Source organism: Anastrepha ludens, chromosome 6 (assembly GCF_028408465.1).
Source record: "Anastrepha ludens isolate Willacy chromosome 6, idAnaLude1.1, whole genome shotgun sequence".
NCBI lineage: Eukaryota > Metazoa > Arthropoda > Insecta > Diptera > Tephritidae > Anastrepha > Anastrepha ludens.
In genome coordinates, this window is record NC_071502.1 from 69,269,797 (window position 1) to 69,290,890 (window position 21,094).

Here is a 21,094-nt window from a genome sequence, read left to right on the forward strand (position 1 = left end):
CCCACTCACCCCACGCGTACAGGATCCTAACATGCCAGACAGTGAAAAACAACCTCGACAGCGATTTTTAAATTTTACGTCTGCATTGTGCTGCATCTGTTGTCCTATGGACAGTCACCGAACTTTACCATTCGACAGGTAATTTTTTCCACCAGTGTCTGCAGAACGCATGCGCGTGAGTGCGCTCGCGCCATATGCCCATTGTAGTCCACGTAGTCATTGTTGTTGCTATTATTGTTGTAGTCATCGTAGATACTCGTACAACACACTCCTTAAGTTTCGCGTAAAGTTGAAATGTGCCAGACACATAAACAACAACCCAGGCAAATGAAGGAGTTGAAAAACGAAAATAACTGAGAAAGTTGCAAAGTAAATGAAGAATTGCTCAGTTTTTAATGTCCCTACCGTAACTGGTCTGAATATCTATGAAACGTTCGATACACTGCTTCCGGAAATTTCCACAGCTCAATCAAAAATAGCTTAACTCGTATTCAGCTGCCACCTGAGCGAATGGTGTTCTGTAGGTAGCCTTCTCGGGAGCCTTGGCACCTATGGGAGCAGGTTTCGTGACCTTTTCGCCGTCCTGCTGTTCTTTTAACTTATTCATATGGTTTAATTAACTCCACTGCGCTTTAGGAGTCGCATTTCTAGTGTTTCTATACTAAATTTTTCGAGGCAAGTTTTATTTTGAAATAACTAAACGAAACCCAAACCTTCGAAGAATTTTGTAAACCACTGCCACAGCATGACTTCTTATTTTTAATTGAATCTTCTATAAAAAATTGGATCAGAAGTGCCAAATTTTCGAAGCTTGGTCTCAGATGATTCAGTCATTTAGTCTTCTTGAAGACGGTTAGGTTACTCTTGATAACGACTTATCCCTCTACGGGAAATTTCTTTCCCTTTTATTAATGAATATACCCACGATTAAAGACCGGCCCAAAATGTTTACTACTTGGATGTTTTTTCATATATATATATATAGGTTTAATTGGCGCGTACACCCTTTTTGGGTATTTGGCCGAGCTCCTCCTCCTATTTGTAGTGTGCGTCTTGATGTTGTTCCACAAATGGAGGGACCTACAGTATTAAGCCGACTCCGAACGACAGATATTTTTATGAGGAGCATTTTCATGGCAGAAATACACTCGGAGGTGTACCATTCCCTGCCGAGGAGCGACCGCTATTAGAAAAATGTTTTTCTTAATTTTGGTGTTTCACCGAGATTCGAACCTACGTTCTCTCTGTGAATTCGGAATGGTAGTCACGCACCAACCCATTCGGCTACGGCGGCCGGATGTTTTTTTCATGGCCTTTTGAAAATCCGCAAATAACAATATAATGAGGATCTTCGGTAGGTAGGCGGCCGCGGTAACCGAAGAGACTTATGGATGACCACCATTCGTCAAACTTCAAACATCCCCGGCAGGCTTCAATTTTCTTTGTTATCTATATTAGAAAAACGTCAAGGTGTATCGTTTAGATAACCTCCGTGCTTTTCTTCGGCATCTTAGACTGCACAAACCAATTTCCTAATAACACTGACACAAAAAACAATAACTAGGTACCGACAATGGATTCTGATAGAGAGGACAACGAAAAAAGTATATGTATATCTAACCCCCGATAGTTATGTTTGAATTTTATTTCAGAGTGGGTCAAAATGTTCACTCTTCCCCACATTCTTACGGTAAATCGGCATGGGAATCTATGTACTCAGTTTTGATACGCAATGTGATCAGAAGGGAAATTTTTTATAAAAGGTGGCACACATTTAATCAGCCTATCGGAAAATTTATAACTTTGCCAAATGGCGTTGCACGTTACCAAAACTAGACAACTCAGTATCCGAACAGTCAAGCACGTAAATGTCAAAATAAAATCATTATTTTAATATATTAAGTAAAAAAGTTATCAAATCGGATGATGTATATTAATATAATGGAATATATTCGTATATAAATATGTATGTAAATAAAAAATAAAATATGAAATAGAACGATTTATTACTACTATTTAGGCGAACTTGTACACAGATACACAAAAATTAGCTGAACAACACTCGCCCTAAATTTTGTAGAGCGTAAAAAATTTTGCACATTCGCCTGGCCAGAGTAAAACATTTGAAATAGGAATACGAAAATTTGACACTTCTGGCTCAGTGCAGAATATGCAACATTATTGGGAGAAAAGAAAACACTATAAGCAAACTGTTTCTACGATCAACCTGAGTAATTTTTTTTTCCTAGCAATATTTACCTGCTAACAACAATCGAAAATAGAGCGTCAAAATTTAAAATGGTGCATTCAGCTAGAATCCGTTAATAAGTTTTTTTTTTTCAGAAAAATATGCTAAAAAAAATACGAAAACACTTTTTTTCAGCAGACAAATAAAAATCTTAAATTTATGCGTTAAAGCCAATCACTCTCTCTCTCTCTCTCCATCTCTCTCTTTCTTAATAGTACAACGTTAACGTATACTTTTGTCACCAAAGTCATTAAGAAGTTGGTCAGCTTATCTGAAAAACCAGTTGACGACCTTCAAAAGGTGATAGCCACATACTCAGGAAGCTAAGTAGAGTGCAGACGTATTAAATTTTATTAACAGAATTTTAATTTCTGTTTATTGAAATGGCAAATAAAGTAAAGCGACGTTGCTAGACAAGTAAAACGCGAATGTATTCACATGCAAGCAGAACACATTTACACATACAGATATAATAAATAGGGACATACTCGTAGGATAAATTCCTTGTATTAAACCTTGCAGCTTTCTATAGGCGTTAACTGGGGCTAAGTCATTTTGTAGTTCAACTTGACATGATTATGACTTTTGTGGTTGAAGCAAAAAATGTTCGGCGGAAAAAGGAAATGGCATGCATACATTCTGTCAAAAAAGTACCGAGAATTGTTCAATAAAACGCAAAATAATTGTTTAATCATCAAAATTTATTTTGTCGCTTTCAAAATAGGCGACGATTATTCCAGTCATCAAAGCAACGCGTTTGAAGAGATCTTCTTCAGCTCCTTCAACGAATTATCCTTAATGGCTTCTATAGACTCAAAGCGGTGTCCGCGGAGTGACAGTTTAAGTTTTGGAAAAGAAAAAAGTCACAGGGGGCTAAATCCGGTGAAACCGGTGGTTTTTCGATGATATTTGTCGAGTTTTTGGTCAAAAAAGTGTTCACAATATGAGCCTTGTGAGACGGTGCGTTATCATGGTGCAAGATCCATGACTTTTCTTTCCACAAATTAGGCCGTTTCCTAAGCACATTCTCTCTCAAACATCACATAACTTCAAAATAATATTGTTTATTTACCGTAGAACCATTTGGAACGAATTCCAACACCATGATAGTCAAAGAAAACGAATATCATGATTTTCACTTTTGACCGACTTGACGTGGTTTTTTGGGTTTCGGCTCATGTGGATAGCGCCATTCAGCCGCCAGTTGACTGGTTTGTATGTCAAACTCATATACCTACAACTCGTCATTTGTTATGATGCGCTGGATAAACGTTGAATTCACTTGCTCAAGCATGTCTCCAGCCACCTTCTTCCGATGAATTTTTTGAAAGAACTTCAACTCTCTTGGAACGAGTCGAGCAGCCACGCGTCTCATGCCCAATTGATAAAGTACAATGTTGAGTATTCGTGAGGCACGCTAAGGTAACGCGCTACCTCCCTCAAACTTAAATGATGGTTTTCCAGCACAATTTCCTTCACTTTGTCGACATTTTCATCCGTTGAAGACGTTGAGGCGACCAGATCGGGGCAAATCTTCCACGACTTCTCGGCCCTCTGCAAAAGCCTTATACCACTCGTAGACCCGTGTTTTTGATAAAGCACACTCGCCATTGGCTTTTTGCAACATTTTCAACGATTCGGCACACGAAATTCCGTTCAAAACACAGAATTTAAGACAAATTCTTTGTTCGATATTTTTACACATAGTGAAACTCGCAGAGCACACATGCGGTTGACTGATATAATTAAATGCCAAAAACAAGCTAATTGACAGATCACGATCAAACTCTGCGACACTATACAGGACAGTTGTACCAACATTCCAGCAAAAAAAATTTAGACATACATATGTATAACGCGCCCTTTTTAAATGAAGAAATAACCATATTTTTTTGACAGAAATATGTATTAATTGTATAGAATGTTTCCATTAATGGGTTTTTCGTTGGTCCTTATTTCTTTCGAAATGAGGAAGGAGCTGACGGAATTTTTGTTTCCAAAAAATAATCAGCTAAACATCGACTACATTTAGTTCCAACAAAGACGGCCCAACTTACCATAATCGATTGATTGCAATATTCACGCCACCATTGACGGCATACGGCCAGAATTGTTGGAAAAAGTAGTCAAAAATTGAGCTGATCGAATGGACCATATAGCTCGTAGCCGCGGCGAACACTATATGCCTGACATCATATTCAAAAAATAAATGCCATGAAATTATCCACCAGATTATATTAAAAAAAATTCATTCCAGCATATTTCTGTTTTGTATTATCATTTTAAGTTCTCAAGCTGCTAAGAAAACATCCGGCACTTATACTCGTAGATACATACGTTCTGCTCAAATATGAACGAGACGTTATCAATAAAACGGTCCGCGGATGACATATGGCAAAAATAAATTTTTTGTTTTTTGGTAGGACTGTTATAAGCTTACATGACAAATTTCAGCGTGATATGTCACATAGTTTGTTTTCTGTGCTACTGTAAACAAGTCAAGCTCGAGTGTGTTCTTCAAATTCTCTTTTATGACTTCAATTGTCTCAAAATGTTTTCCACGGAGCGGCAACTTGAGCTTGGGAAACAGGAAAAAGTCACATGGAGCCATATCAGGCGAATACGGTGCTTGCGGAACGATATTAACATTATTTTTGTTCAAACAATCGCGAACAAGATGTGATGTGTGAGCTGGTGCATTATCGTGATGCAAGAACCATGACTTGTTGTCCCACAATTCCTTCATTTTAAGACGAATGTTCTCGCGCAAACGCTTTAAAACGTCTAAATAATATTCAGTGTTAACCGATTTTGCGATTTGTGCGATTTTCAAGCACAATTTCCTTTACTTTTCCGATGTTTTCGTCGTTTACTGATGTTGCTGGACGACGTTCATGAGGAAAGTTTTCAACCGATGTACGGCCCTCTTTGAACGATTTGTACCACTGGAAAACACGTACACGCGGTAGAACAGAGTCCCCATAGGTTGTCTGCAACATTTTTAAGGCGTCTGAAGCCGAAATTTTGTTGGAATAACCAAATTTCAAACAAATTCTTTGTTCAACTTGAATTTCCATCGTTAAATTCGAAGAACACACTCGAGCTTGACCATATAACGAATGCTACGCATTTTTTATATGGTGAAAATTATAACGGTATCTTTCAGCAACCTCAAACTTGCACTGTATTGTACTAAAATTGAATAAGCTATAAAACTGCATACCAAACATCTTTCTAAAACTTCGTGGAAAGAAAGATGATTCGCGGATGAAAAGATTGTGGTTTTTTTTTTTTTTTTATTTGACATAAAAGCTGAAAATTCCATTAAATGGTTTTTGTTAGACAATGAACTATACTTTTATAAAAAGCAATGGGCATTCAAAAACTAAACAAAATGGGGTAAAATGTGGTAGGGCGATTGATTTATATTTTTACTTACTATTTCTACTTTTGCAATTTTTTCCAGCCGATCGTCCCACTTGCGGCGAAATAAACTGTGGCCACAAGCACACCTGTCTGGTAGATTTACTAACTCACGAGCCGCGCTGTGTGTCCTGTAGTTATAAATGCGCAAGGAAACGACGACCATCGGTGAGTGAAATGCAAATCGATTAATTTTTAACTAGATCGTGTTTTTTGTTTTACTTTTCATTCATTGTTGTTTATCTTTTTTTCTGCTTCCATATTTTTCAGTCTCTACGTTTTGAAGAGGGCAAAATTTGTGGTGTGAACAATCGAACATATAATTCGTGGTGTGAATTGCGGCGAGATTCCTGCAACACTGGCTTTCTGATCGACGTTAAATCGCCAGGAGAATGTCATTAAAACAAAATAAAAAGAAGAAAATTAAATAAATTAATATAATCTATCAAGAACAGGTCCTTAGAAAAATACATATATATATACATACGTTTATATGCATACATACGTATGTAAACGTGAATTCCCAAAAACACTTTGACAACCTTAGTTAGTCTTCCACAGAGCAAATTAAAATAAATTAACTCCTTATATGAAGCGATTATTATTGGCTGGTATTTTAAAAAACAAAAAAAGAAATGTAACTTTTGATTACATATGTATTAGGCCTCTTCGTTTCGCCGAGCGTTAGCAAGTGGCGAATAGATGAAGCAATTGATATCAACATAGCTTGGTAGCGCTGGAAGAGCTGCCAAAAATTGCATTTGTTTGTGAAAGTAGTGAGTTAAACCAGTTTTGTGAGATGTAACCGTACTCGCTAGCGGCGAATGTTGCTCGATAACTCTGTTTTTGCTTTCATAAGCACAATTTTCGTCAAGTGAGCAGAGCCCAGAGCTAGCGAGCAGAGAAGTGGCGAAACGAAGGCACCTATTATTTATAAATATGTGTGTATATATTGTTTGTTCGCAGTCAAAAAAAAAACGAACCAAGCTATGTAAGTTCCCTATAACCTTTTTGTGCCAGTTAATTTGTTTGTTTTCAATATTAGTCCTTAGATGCTTCCAAAGATATTTATACATACATACATCATCATTGATTAATTCTTTTAGCAAGTAGTAAACCACTTAATTTATTATTTGTATACATATATACATACGAAAATACTTATCGATGCTGTAATTACATTTATAAGATAGCCAATTTAGCTATTTAAATCGACTCGTAAATGTTAACGATTTCAAACACTTACACACATACATACATGCATATAACATATGCCAAGCAAACGCCTAAATATAGGCATTCTACTTACACTCCGCGCCACTTGAATAGTACATCCAGCAATTTTTTTTCTTTAATTTTCAAATCGTCTGAATTAGAGGACATAAAGCGCAGAAAGAAAAAAATCAATGCCTTTACGGCAAGTTTTTATAAATATTCTTGGATATAAACTAAAAAAAATGTATCCTGAATTTTGCGCACATTCTCTCAAAAATGTCTTTATTAAAAGGAACGACTTGGAAAATATATATTTTTTTACTGTTACATGTATTACGTCACATATATTATACTATATAATATTAAGAGTGGGCGGAGCCTCTTTTTTGTTAACCATAACTTTGCATATCCTGAATGAGATCGCGGACCTGGTAGCCCAGGCTTGTTTGATGGCCTCGATAAGATCGGGTGTGATCGAGTATTGCTGTCCCGACCCAGAAACTTATCGGGTCAACTTTCCCCAAACGTTTTCAATAATATTTAAATCCGCTGAATATGATGGCCCGTTCATTAGCGATATGTTTTGGCTATGTATATACAATTTTGCAATACGGGTAGTAAAAATATGAGCACGATTGAAATGCCATGACAAAAAATGTGAAGGTCGTTTGTAGTGTCACTTTCTTTCACATTTTCACTCATTTGACAAAAATGCGGCAGTCTCTATCAATGATTTTCCTCGACCCATTAAAACTTTTATTTTTATCAAAACAAAACAAAAATTTGTGTTGAAAAGCTGAGTATAGACACACAAAGCAGGGCGTAAGATAAAACTGTTATGCATTAAATACATAGTTTAGAATTATTGGCATTCAAAACGAGAGTTTGCAAAGTGCACTATTCAAGTGAGGCCGGCGGTACACACATACGTAGATACACATAATCATAATAATAAAATTAAATAGTAAAAACATAACTTAAGAGGCTTTTAAAATATAAAATACATACATATGTACTTCGATTAGCACACACACATATGCATGCAGTCACATATGTAGATGCATTCATATGTATTACATTAGCATAAACGAATTAGTAGATTTATGAAATTTGTAGTCCATAATTAAATAATATAAATTAATTTATTACTTGTCATTATTATTATCATTTATATTATTATTATTATTATTTTTTTTAAATGTCACAGTTAAATTTTTATTGATGCTATTTTACCTACATATATACATACATATATAATGATATGAGTATGGAGGTACATACGTACATGCATATAAACATTCATACATACACACATACATACATACATATATGATCAAATATACTATCGAATGTATTTATTTACAATTAAATTTTACTTAACTGACTGATAGATTAACAAACAAAAATTAGCGAGAAATTTAATTGATTGTTGAAAGTTGTAATTTAAATTAGAAAGAAAAACACACATAAATATATAAATAAATATACATACTTTACTAACCCATCTCTCTATGTGCGAATATTAAATAAATTCAAATAAAGTAACTAAAAATGAAAAAAAAAGAATTTTTTAATTACCTAATATGTAAGTAAGTATGAAAAGATCACCAATGGGATGATGATATCCACTTCGCAAAATTTCCAACTACAAAAATAAACAAATAATAATACAATAGATATATTCATTCCCATGGCAGCCGGTCCCTTGCAGCACGTTTGCTCCAAATACTTCTCTTCAGGGCTGGCGTCGAACCCAACCCTGGACCAGAGGTATTTTACTGCTGCATCTGCCACAAACGGCTCGACCCGAACTCCACTTCGGTTAGGTGCAATAAGTGCAACGTGTGGTGCCATCTTAAGACCTGTTCCGGCCTTAAGGAGGGAGCCTGGTTTATGAGGTCTAAAAATTGCATCTCTTTGCGATTTTTTTTTTTAAGGAAAAAATTAATTTAGTACTGCAAAGTTTTTTCTATCTTTTAATGAACATTTAAAAAGTATAAAAAATTTCTGTACTGGTTAAAATAAGTTGAAAAAAATGTTTAACATAGAAATTAGTAGAGCGCTGCAACGCTGGAGTTTCCAACTGGCGTACAAGATACAGCTCGTAATTATTATCTAAAGCAAAAAATTCAAATGGATTTCTAATTATCATGATTTTTTATTCTAGATGAACTAAGAAAACTGAGAGAAATTCCAAAATTTCAACTTTTTGGAGGTTTTAAAGAAAAAAATGACTTTCTATAAAAAAAATTCACTGGTATAAAAATTTTGACAAATTTTTTTTTATCTATTTTGTTAGTTCAAATAGAAGAGAATTAAATACTGAAGGGAACAAGCTATGGTTCATTTCAAAAGGTTTATTAGTTTTTTTTCATTCAGGTACGCCAATTCAAAGAAATCAAAAAAATGAAAAGTCGAGAAAAGAAGATAAAGTTTGTACTATAGCTGTCCGGTCATAGCGTAACTACCTAACGCTCGCCTACCTTTGGCTTTGTATCTACGGAAATATTGAGAATTAGGCTCTGTAACTTTGTATGAATATTCTGAAATATATTAGGAATCGCTTAAAACGAAAAAAAAAAAATGATTTTTTTGACCTTATAAACCAGGCTCCCTCCTTAAGACTCACAGGGAGTGGTCCACAAGGTATGTGCCCACGTGTTGCTCCCGCCATAGGGCGGCTCCTGTCTCAACGGCGCTACCGTCCTCAGTGCCGGCACTTCAAACTGCCGCCACCAACGGTAAGGGGCCCTCAAGCACAACACAACTCCCCCAATGACCCACAACCCTCCTGCTCCTATCCCAGTACGGGGACAAACCAGCACTGTGTGTCAGACCAGGGTCCCTCGGAACCTGACCACAGTCCAATGCAATTCTTGCAATGGCTGGTGCCACTTTCGGAGGTGCTCTGGCTTGCGCACCACCCGTGTGTGGACACGCGACTGCGTTGCCCCCTGCTGCAGAGCTCTGCACCCGCAACCGTCCCCTGCTGCGCGGCCGTCCGTCAACGTCAGGCCACAACAACTTTTGCGGAACGCACAGCAGGACCAACGCAGACAACACCACGCGTCTCTCATACCCGAGTTACGATCACACTCCCGAGGAGTCCCGCGTAACCTTGGCACAATTACGTTCTGGATACTGTAGCAGGTTAAACTCCTTCTTATCCAGAATCGACCCCGACATACTAAACATATGTCCAGCATGTGAAGGCACCCCGCACGACACTAACCACCTTTTCACATGCCCCATTAAACCCTCTCCCTCTGGACCCAACCCGTCGAAGCAGCTAGTTTCATGGGCCTACCGTTAGATGAGCTAGACGAAGACGGCCGGTGATTACGCTACTCTGACAGGGCAAAGGTACTGCTACAACAACAACAACAACAATATATACGTACTTATGATATGTGATAACCATAATTATTTTCCCCATAAACCGTGAAATGAAAAATTGTATACCACTTCTGAATTATCGTTTTTAGACATTTCTATCATTCTGATCTGAAGTTGCCCTAAAAATATGTTAAATGTTTTGAAGCAAATTGGATATTTTATATAAATAAATAAAGATCCGCTAAGTCCACAAATTGTGATCAGCATCAAAATTTTAAGTGAGCATGAAAAAAATATATTAGATGAAGTAAAAAGATTTGGATAGATGACTTTGCGCTTCAAACACATTTTTAGGACAGTCTTCTGTTTGCTGAAACCAGTTGTGTGTTGTTGGATATCCGCTTTGAAGACTGTGAAATAACTGCCTGGCGATCTAATGACACCCTTTCTCCTCCACCACCCGCTAGCTTCAACTCATTATGTACCAGATTTTCGAGTTAGATTCAATGTATGTATTTGGCACTGTTTTACGTTTGATTAATTTGAAAATCATATTATTCATAGTTAGAACTAAGTTTTTTTCACAAATTAGACTCCAACTTATCTCATTCCTCAATTATAGGGCTATTTTTCCAATACTGAAGTGCCATCGAAACACTTATTGTTGCCAATACCACATTTCATCAGTCTAAAAATCCACAATCTTTTTTTTCGTTCTAAATTATATCTGCAAATTTGAATGAACAGTTGTTGTATCAGCTCATTAGCTCATTGTCTTCTCATATAATAGGAACTGTTGAACACATAATTTTTTATTCAAACATTGTTATTATTTTAAACACGAGTAACTTAATTTATTAAGTACTATCTTCGCTATCTCCAAAAATATCAGTTTGCTGATAACGGGCCTGCGTCTTCTTCCAAGTGGCAATCTTGCGCTTATCTGCATTGGAAAGTGCTACACTACCCGAGGCAGCTGCCTCGCAACCCAAACCTTTTTTCCCCTCATTCGATGCGACATTAATCTGAAGAGAAGCATAAGTGCAAATAGTTAGTAAACTGAATAGTGATTTTCAATTGAAATAACACACCGGTTCCAAAAGTCCTGAACCATCATTAGCTTTTCCCAAAGCCTCGCCCTTATTCCAGCCGAGTTTAGAGAGCATTTTGAAGCCCTTATTTTCGGAAGAGATTTCACTTGAAAAAGCATGAAAATTAATTGAGATTTAACCAAGTCAAACGTGGCAAGAGTACGCTTACGTATTAACAGAAGCTGACTGAGTTTTCTCGCCATCTGTTGAACTGCCGATCTGTATGCGCCGCGTTGCAGCGCGATCATTATAGTTGCCGACAATTTGTTTAGCCTCCACAAATTCTGAAACCGATCATAGACAGATATGAATATTGGTATTTCTTTAAATATTATATATGTTATATTTTGAACTCGTCTTCACGCACTCTCTTTCTCCAAGCCATACTTCTTTTGCAACTTCTTTAACTGTTCGCGGTGTGATAGCACAACAGTGTTGCTAGTCGTCCCGGTACTTTCACGCGGCGGCTCGATCAACAAACCCGGCTCACATAAGCCACATGTGCTGTTACCTTCGTGCACGTGACACAGCAGCTTCGTTTGACCGATTTGCAAAACACTGCCATGCGCTAAATCACACTCAGAGCTCTCTTTCTTCGATGCAGACATGCGCGTGCCATTCAGCACAGTACCATTGCGTGAACCCAAATCGATACATTTGTAAATACATTGCTTGTGGTCATAATGGAATTTCATATGTAGCTGAGAGAATAACGTGAATTTATTAATAATTTTTATTTATTTTAACACTCATCTACCAACCTTGGACACATTTACATCCGGTATTATGACATCGTGATTGCCTTCACGGCCCAAACTACCGCCCTTATAAGTAATCAGACTTAGACTACCAACTTTTAGGCTATCCAAATTGCTTTCTTGCACAATAATGCGCAGCGAAGGAGGATATTTTTTGGCTATATCTAAAAGACAGCAGTGTATAATATTTTATTTAAATTGTAATATAATGTGATATTATTGCATTCAAGTTGGACTTAAACGCGAATTTCTTTTCCTTACTTTCTCAAACAACACAAAAAAACAATAGACAAACCTTGAAAGCGCCCACCGCCCGAAAAAGTTGCAACTCCCTTCCCCTCTTTGTTATTACTAGAACTGCTATCTTCACTTTGGCTGCCACTTTCGCTGCTGCTAGACTCGGTTAACTCGCCATCCTCTACGTCAAGGAACTTCTGGCGTGCACGCTTCGTTGACGAGGTTTTTTCTTCGTCACTTTCGCTCTCGCTCTCAGAGGAATCTGACGATGAGTGCGAGTGTTTGCGTGAGCGCTTACGTTTCTTCGATTTATGCCTGCGTTTCGACGACTTGGCACTCTTTGCCGTCTTTGAATTTTTAGATTTCTTCTTTTTGCGCCATGCACGTTCCTCTTCCTGCTCTTTGCGGCGTTCCTCTTTGATTTTATGCAGACGCTCTTGATCGGTTATTACGCCGCCAAACTCATCGAACTCGACCACCTCGTTCACATCAATATCATCCTGTAACAGTAGAAAAGAAATCCGCGTTTTCATCGACATTTCACGCTACCAAGCTTACCTAATGCATTGCTACGCATTCGGTTTATGTTAAGATTTGAAAAACGATTTAAAAGTGAATTATTTACATAATTCGTTAGAACATCTTTACAGTTGGCGTTGTTGCCCTGCAAAAGGGAGAAAATACATACATAGCATACAAAGTCATAATCTTGGATAACTTATTTTATATCTTTTCTACAGCACCAGTTAGAGGAGCAGCTGACTTCAAATGATTTGGGATTAAAAGTACATGGAATACAATGCAAATCATTGAACAATATAAAGGAGACAATTTCGGTTCGAAATCTTCAATATAGCTCAGAACTCGCTGGCAATGAAATACCAAACAGTATGAATCCGATAGATGGCGTTCATATGACAGCCATCTCTTCGTTACCGCTACGATCCAGATTTATATCAATGCAAGGACTGACCCTTAGCAGCATTCTTCAAAGAAATGTTTAATGCTACGAGTATTATTAATTCAACAGTACGCAAAGTATCGCAAGGGAGTCGTGCGAGCAGAGCAGTCCATTCGATTGGTATATAAATTTAGGCTGCTAATTTATATAAGTGAAAAAAGTAAAGAATCGAATATTTCTTTCAATTTTGATACCCTCAGGCACAGCCTTTTAGTATACTTAAATCCGGAACTAACGGTAGAGAGAAAGATAGAAAAATTAATATGGGACGTTTGTACTGGTTAAATAATTTTGTTTTTGGGTAAATTACGTTACATAGGCAGCACCATTAAGAACGGTGGTAATTACTAAAATTACATTGGTTGTAAGACATGTGGCCTACCTACCAGAGCTCAGAAATGAACTCATATGGTTGTTAGTACGCGCCAAGTCAGCTATTCGTTTCATAATTTCGGTAACTTGGAATTATTTACAATCGGAATTGGTGTGTCATCGACTTGGATCTTCAGCTCAGTTGAAGTTCGATCACATGGGAATATTATTACTTTAGTTTTTGCTTTTCAAGGTTTATATGGGAAAGAAAAAGGGTTGCCAAGTATTTTTCAAGTCGACCAAAATCAAAGCAACGGCAAAAGGGCTATTTACGAAAAAAGTATTACTGAAGAGATGGCTTAGTACTGAAGTGAAATACCATCAATTGCAGATAAAACTGATGATTACCACTTACATGTAACCAGAATCGTCTCCAGCATTGCGTTCCATTAGACCTAACTAAATAATTATTATATAGGGTTATTCAATAGGTGCGCTTCAACTTTTTTCCGATAGGGAGGGCGAACGACGCAATATTTTTTATTTTTCGCTTGTCATTTGTAAATTTCATTAGTATACATTTCATCATGGAACGCTACACACTTGAGCATCGATTGCAAATCGTGCAAATTTTTTATGAAAATAATCGTTCTGTTGCTGCTACTTTAAGAGCATTACGGCCATTTTACGGTCCATTTAACAAGCCGTCCCGTTTTGGGGTTATGCGAAGTCATTGGCCTACAGTAACAAGCCGGCGACGATTTGTGAGCTCAGAGCCAATATTGAACGCGAAATTGCTGGAATTTCGGCCGATTCATGCAAAAGAGTGGTCAAAAATTGGGTTCAACGTTTGGACTCGATAATAAAAAAAAAATTAGTTAAAAAAGTCAAACCGTTTGTGTTTTATTCAAAAAAGTTCAAAAGTTGAAGCGCTCTTACTGAAAAACCCTATACCTAAAAAAAGGAATGCTCTCAGACATCGCTACCATATATATTGTTGTATTTTAGGCTATGCCGAAGCGGTGTTCTTCTTAGTGATCTTTTTTTGGCCTACATTGCCCAATAGCCCTGTAGAGCTTCTCTCTAAATTTAACTACTCCACACACTAGACTGTTTCAAGCAAACGAGAGAAAAGAAAAAATATATAGTCACTCCCAACGGCTTACCTCTGCAGTTTTCTGTAATTGCTGCGCTGAAACTTGCGAATGAAATTCGAAGGCATTTCTCTCTTGATTGTAGTTGTAGTAGCAGCCGTTATTTCCATCATAATAGAGGCCATATTCCTAACATAAATACATATAGATAAAAAAATCAGAAAATTACAGTACGGTCAAGTTATTTTTGTAAATTTCACATTACCGCATTATAGTAGTAGCCAGTCTTTTGATCATAATACAGTCCAGACGTGGGCTCATAGACGAAACCATTCAAATTCTGTGCCTGTTCGGCTGCCTGACGAATTTCGTCAACGAAATTGTCAACAGTAGCGGCATTATCTTTTTAAAAAAATATAAACACAATAAAAGATAAATGTAAAGTTATAAAATATCTGAGCTTTCCCAAGAAATAGTACAAACACGTAATGTAATGCAATGCCTTTGGAAATGAAGAAAGGTTATTGCAAACGTATGAATCCCGTCTACACCCCAGCCATGATGTGTGTTCCCCATATATACGCAAAAATGTAACTTGCATTATCTTTATTGGTACTAATGTCAACTTTGCCAATTTATATTGCGCAAGTAGCCAACGGGGTGCATCGAAAAACTGATCAGAGCACTTTACAAGTGCTAGGTCTTAGTGATAGTACATATTTCATATCCGGAGGATGAAATTTCACTTCTAGTATTTTGCCACTGAATTTTGCTGTTTGCATTAAAAAAAAATTGCAACGGAGACGCCAATACCGGAGATTAGAGCGACATGCAATGTATTTACTTTGGCGCTCCTTATCAGCGCCGTCAGTTACTTAGTTTTTTGTTTTTGGGAAACTACATACATATGTTTTATATGCCTTTTGTTTACATATAGGATGCTTCCCATTTATAATGTAAAACTAATAGTTTTTCTAATCAAATTTTCAGATACTTAATTATATAGTGTGAGAGGGCAAGTTATGTATGTTAGTGTGTACATGCATGCAAGCGTGGAATAGTATACCTATACTGAACATTTGAAATGCAGTGGAAAATTGCAAATAGGAATTACATATGTACATTCATTGTACAGTGGGCGAAATGTCAAAGTAGAAATTACTATAACTAAAATTTTGTTGGAATAAAAGTTTTAAAAAATTCTGTGATTTTCATATAATTTATGAAAGCATTATTTATTAGGTGTTAAACTGAGGTTCACATCTAATTTTTATTGAGGGAGTTTATGGGGGGTTGACGCCTTCGAATGTCAATTGGTTGTTGTGAGCAAATTTTTGATGACAGAAATGTTTTTGTCGGTTTACTAATGTCTGCCAGTCTATCGTTTGATGCTTCATGCATGGAGCCATGTTCAAACCATATACATTTATGTATATGTGTATTAGACAGTGCCGAAAAAACGAAAAAAAGTTCACCGTACACTTCCGAGTCCAAAGAAATTTGGCAATGCAATTAAAAAAAAAATATTATATTTCAATCGAGGAGACAATTTTTTGCTTCAAACCCCATTGACCTCAGATAACCCATTCTAGTAGCTACCCACAAGACTTTAGTTTCTACCACACGAAAGTCAATGAGTTAAAGTACGCTAAAAATCATTAAACTTTTGTTAAGAAAAGATTTCGATTCGAAATTGCTCGGCGAAAATACTTTACCCAGTGGTGTACGGCAAACATTTTCTTCTAAGGTAGTACGGTCTGATGTACAACACATATCAGGTCAGTCCATAAGTTCGTGCGTATTTTACCCATAATTTCACTTTTGTACAATTTTTGCATATACAAAATTATTCGCGGAATATAACGGAACTATTTATATTTTCTTTGATACATATATTGTGCGATCAACAAGTGATTTTAATCGCGGATAGAAGCACGTGTTGTTAAAAAATAAAATGAAGTCTTCGAACGCGTATAAGGGGCATATTTTGTATTTTTTTTATAAAAGTGGTAAAAAGGCAACACTGTTCACGGAGAGGATACCGTGAGTGTAAGGACTGCGCAAAAGTGGTTTTCAAAATTCCGAAGTGGTAACTGCGACGTGGAGGATGCCCCGTGCGCTGGTCGTCCTGAAGTCTTTAACTCCGACACCTTGCTCGAATTCGTGGAAGCTGAGCCAAATTTGACAGTCGATATGATAACTCAGAGGTTAAATTCATCGCATGGAACAGTTCACAGGCAGCTGGTTTAGTTGGGAAAGGTTTCAAAGCTGGGAAAATGGGTTCCGCATAGACTTTCCGTCGCCAACCTTCAGCAGAGAGTGAATGTGTGTTCTCAGCTGCTGCAACAGCTTGAAAATGAAATTTTTTTGAACCGTATCGTTACTAGTGATGAAAAATGGGTCCTTTACAATAATCCTGTTCGCAAACGCCAATGGTTAGATAAATATGAAACACCAGAACCGACCCCTAGAGATGGCCTTCATTCCAAGAAGATGATCCTGTCTATTTGGTGGGATATGGCCGGTATTGCTTACCATGAACTTCTGGAACCAAACCAGACGATAAATGCTGATTATTATTCCCATCAGCTATCAAACCGGAATGAGGCACTTAAAAAAATCGACCGTCTTTAGTGAATAGACGCAAAGTTTTGTTTCACCACGACAACGCAAGACCTCATACCGCAAGGCAAAAATTAGGCAAGCTCGGATGGGAGCTAATGCCGCATCCAACATTCTCTCTCTCCGGATATTGCACCTTGTGATTATCACCTTTTCCGTGGACTTCAATTCCATATGAGTAACAAGAACTACTCCTCAAAAGAAGCTATAAAAACGGATATCGAAGCGTATTTTGGCTCCAAGGACAAACAAATTTTTGAACAGGGAATTAAAAATTTGCCTAAACGTTGGGAAGACATTGTAAATAATGAAGAAAAATATATTATTGATTAATAAATACTTTAAACATCTTTTTTATTAATTTTAAAACCACCTTTAAAAAACGCACGAACTTATGGACTGACCTGATATATACATATATATATATATATATATATAACCGGCGCGTACATCACTTGCTGGGCGTTTGTCCAAGGCTACCGCAATTAGAAAAACACTTTTCTATCATTTGGTGTTCCATAGCCGCAGTGGGTTTCATTCGACTACGGCGGCCGCTCAAACTATAGTCCCAGATTAAATCGAAAAAACCCAACAGTCGTGGAAACATCGTAACTCAAAGTATACCCTTGCAATCTCACCAAATAATACCCTTACTAACGGCTTTTGGAGTTTATTTTTGCTGTTCCTTGAACGACGTGGTAAGTAGAAAACCTCTCGTTTGCCTGATGGTATAATCACAAATGTGCAATTTCAATATTTACAACCCTAATAGGCAGTATACAGAATTTATGCTGGAACCATGTAATAAATACACGAATGAGCCTCAATAAATAAGCATTTGAGCCCGTCCTAAAGTTTTTTTTAATATCTTCCATAAACAGCTTCATCCTTGACTGAAACACGAAGGCTCATTTAGTCATTATGCCGCTCTAACTCTGGCATTGCTTTGCTGGCCGGTGAAACTACTGAAATTTTTCTTAATTTCTATGTTAATACTTAATTTAACCAAAAAATTATTTCTTGCTCACACCACATTTACTCAAAAAATATATTGTGCACATTAGGAAAAGCCCACTGTATCTAAGAAAACAGATTTTCTAATGGTTGCCGGTAATAAAAGTTGATTTCTTATCAATTAGATTTGCGTGAAGTCCCAAAGCAGCTTTTTGCACTAACTAAATAAATACACTGACAGTTCCAGGCTTTTGAAGCGCGCCCATTTAGAATATTGGCGACCGCCTATCTCGAAAGTTGGCAGCAGTAAAGGCTTGTCCGCGCAAAAACACACTCGCATACACAAAATAAATTAAAATATCTTGCCGTATAAGCGAATTTGGATCACAACGAATTGAACAACAGTAAAATGCAGGACCAAAATCTAAAGGATTTTCTTAAAGAGTTCATCATCAGCGACTCACAACTACAAGAAGTATACAAACGATTCACTGCCGAAATACGTAAGGGCCTGTCACAGGCTACACACAAACAAGCGGATACAAAATGTTATATGACTTATGTGCAAGATTTGCCAACCGGTGATGAGAAAGGCAATTATTTAGCTTTGGATCTGGGTGGCACAAATTTTCGAGTTTTGCGTGTGGCACTTAAGGGGCATCATGAAGCAGAAATCAATTCTAAAGTGTATGCGGTACCCAAAGAAATCATGACAGGTTCGGGTACACAACTTTTCGATCACATTGCTAATTGTTTGGCGGAGTTCGTTAATGAACATTCACTAGGTGATCAACATTTGCCACTTGGTTTCACATTTTCATTTCCCTGCATACAATTGGGTCTAACTAAAGGACTGCTGGTACGCTGGACAAAGGGTTTCCAGTGTGCTGGTGTGGAAAAAGAGGATGTGGGGCGTTTGTTGAAAGAAGCTATAGCACGACGTGGAGATTTAGTGATCGAAGTGATGGCAATACTGAACGATGCTACTGGTACTCTCATGTCCTGCGCTCATCGGAACCCAGAATGTCGCATTGGTGTTATTATCGGTACCGGTTGTAATGCTTGCTATGTGGAGCGTGTGGAAAATGCTGAGTTATTAGAACCAGAATACAAAATTGATAAGCCCAATATATTAGTGAATACAGAATGGGGTGCTTTTGGCGAAAATGGGCAACTAGAGTTCGTGCGCACCGATTACGATCGCAAAGTTGATAAATACTCGCTGAATGCGGGTACACAACTGTTTGAAAAAATGATATCAGGTTGGTACGCGCGAGGGGAAATGATTAGGAGCAGTGTATTTGTTTGTTGTTTTATTTTTTTACATGTTTATGAACATTTTAGTCCTACATGAATTGCGCAACAATCGAATTTAAAACAAAACTTATTATATTTCCAGGAATGTACCTCGGTGAGTTAGTGCGTCTGGTGCTACACGATGCCATTCAAAAAAACCTAATATTTGTGCGTAACACCGTCAAACATCATTTCATTAATATCCTTGAAAAAGACATTGGTTGTATTGAAACTCGTTTCATATCGGAAATTGAAAACGATAGCTTTCCCGATTTCCAACAAACACGCAACATACTCAAAGAACTGTTTGGCTTGGAAAAAGCCTCGGTGGAGGACTGTCAAAAACTCAGATATATTTGCGAGTGTATTTCAAAGCGTGCAGCCAAATTGGTTGCAGTAGGCTTAAGTAGCTTAATAAATAAAATTGCCGAGCCACATGTAGTGGTAGGTGTAGATGGATCCGTCTACCGGTTTCATCCTCACTTCGATTTCTATATGCGAGAAACCATGCATAAATTGGTAAATCCGAAAACGCGATTCGAACTAATGCTTTCAGAGGATGGTTCCGGGCGTGGTGCGGCACTGGTGGCAGCAGTGGCCAGCAAAAATTAAATGTATTTTTGTTTATACGTAATATCTTTACTCGATAACAAATAAACAGTTAATAAAAGATGTTATAAATACACACCTTCTGTTAGTTTATTGTCTTCCAAAGCAGGTGTTGTGGTGGCAAGTTCAACGCTTGTGGTAGCAACCGTTTTCTCGGTGTCACTGTTTTCTTTTGTTTTTTCGGCTCTGAATTTTTTCAGCTGGGAAAAAACATTGTTTTATAGGATTCATGTTCAAGCAACTTCAATTCTGTGTACTCACCAGCTCTTTATATTTCTCCCTGTATTTTTTAATTTTCTTGTCTTTTTTTATAAGCAACTCATGCAGCTCCCCTATGTAGGCGCATAATTCTTCATGTTCCAGCTTTACAATTACGGTATTTTCCTTAAGTTGAAAATTTATACCGTTACGCTTCACATCTTTTGTGTTATTTTCTGACTCGCTGTCAGACATTTTCCGTTTATTTATCACCGATTTTGTATTAAAATAAATTAGTTAAAAATTCCTGTATTTATACGCTTTCTTTACTCCAACAGCTGACTCGGAACGAAAATCGAACAAAAAATTCCACCGCCTCCTCAAACAAAGGCAAGTTAAGTATCGATAAATTATCGGATTATCAACACTCATAGGCCTGACACAATGAAATCGTTGCGAAAGTTGCGGCAACGAATTTTGTCATATTATGAGTGAGACGTAACGTCGTGCCACAATGAAAGTATTGGCGAATATAAACAAAATATTTAGTATAATGTATATCGCTTTGAAAAAAAAGGTTAAAAAGGGGGGATAGACGGGTGTATGCCCATTTTAAAACTGAAAACCGCACCTGCCGGAGGCTTATAGTTTTTAAATGATTTAATATTAAAGTTCTGTAATTTAGAGATAAGTCGTATGCAGGGATGTTTAGACGAAGGTTAATTGTAAAACTGCAGTAC

The 21,094-nt window shown here is 37.2% G+C and overlaps 3 protein-coding genes across 6 annotated transcripts in view; 2 read left to right on the forward strand and 1 right to left on the reverse strand.

Moving 5' to 3' along the window:
• The window catches only part of LOC128866953 (uncharacterized), a 108,171-nt gene extending 99,662 nt beyond the window's left edge, over positions 1 to 8,509 (forward strand). For both annotated transcript variants that reach the window (XM_054108024.1, XM_054108023.1), the window contains 2 exons: positions 5,715 to 5,839; positions 5,942 to 8,509. In XM_054108024.1, the coding sequence (XP_053963999.1) occupies positions 5,715 to 5,839; positions 5,942 to 6,073 (257 nt within the window). In that variant the 3' untranslated portion in view covers positions 6,074 to 8,509. The remainder of the gene's footprint in view (positions 1 to 5,714; positions 5,840 to 5,941) is intronic.
• A 2,214-nt stretch (positions 8,510 to 10,723) lies between these two features.
• LOC128866310 (angiogenic factor with G patch and FHA domains 1) lies at positions 10,724 to 20,758 on the reverse strand. Of its 3 annotated transcripts, XM_054106928.1 has the most exons (11): positions 20,418 to 20,758; positions 20,236 to 20,356; positions 14,941 to 15,077; positions 14,748 to 14,864; positions 12,934 to 12,972; positions 12,367 to 12,808; positions 12,075 to 12,235; positions 11,681 to 12,014; positions 11,483 to 11,597; positions 11,314 to 11,419; positions 10,724 to 11,247 (listed from the first exon to the last, which is right to left on the reverse strand). In XM_054106928.1, the coding sequence occupies exons 1-11, from the start codon at positions 20,607 to 20,609 to the stop codon at positions 11,080 to 11,082; spliced, it is 1,932 nt and encodes a 643-aa protein (XP_053962903.1). In that variant the 5' UTR covers positions 20,610 to 20,758; the 3' UTR covers positions 10,724 to 11,079. The 3 variants fall into 3 exon arrangements, with proteins under 3 accessions (XP_053962903.1, XP_053962904.1, XP_053962905.1); XM_054106929.1 differs by lacking the exon at positions 12,934 to 12,972 and having other exon boundaries at positions 20,418 to 20,757; XM_054106930.1 differs by lacking the exon at positions 12,367 to 12,808 and having other exon boundaries at positions 12,867 to 12,972; positions 20,418 to 20,757.
• Positions 18,502 to 20,232, forward strand: LOC128866311 (hexokinase type 2). The gene is made up of 2 exons (XM_054106931.1): positions 18,502 to 19,513; positions 19,651 to 20,232. The coding sequence occupies exons 1-2, from the start codon at positions 18,661 to 18,663 to the stop codon at positions 20,157 to 20,159; spliced, it is 1,362 nt and encodes a 453-aa protein (XP_053962906.1). The 5' UTR covers positions 18,502 to 18,660; the 3' UTR covers positions 20,160 to 20,232.
• Positions 20,759 to 21,094: the final 336 nt, after the last annotated feature.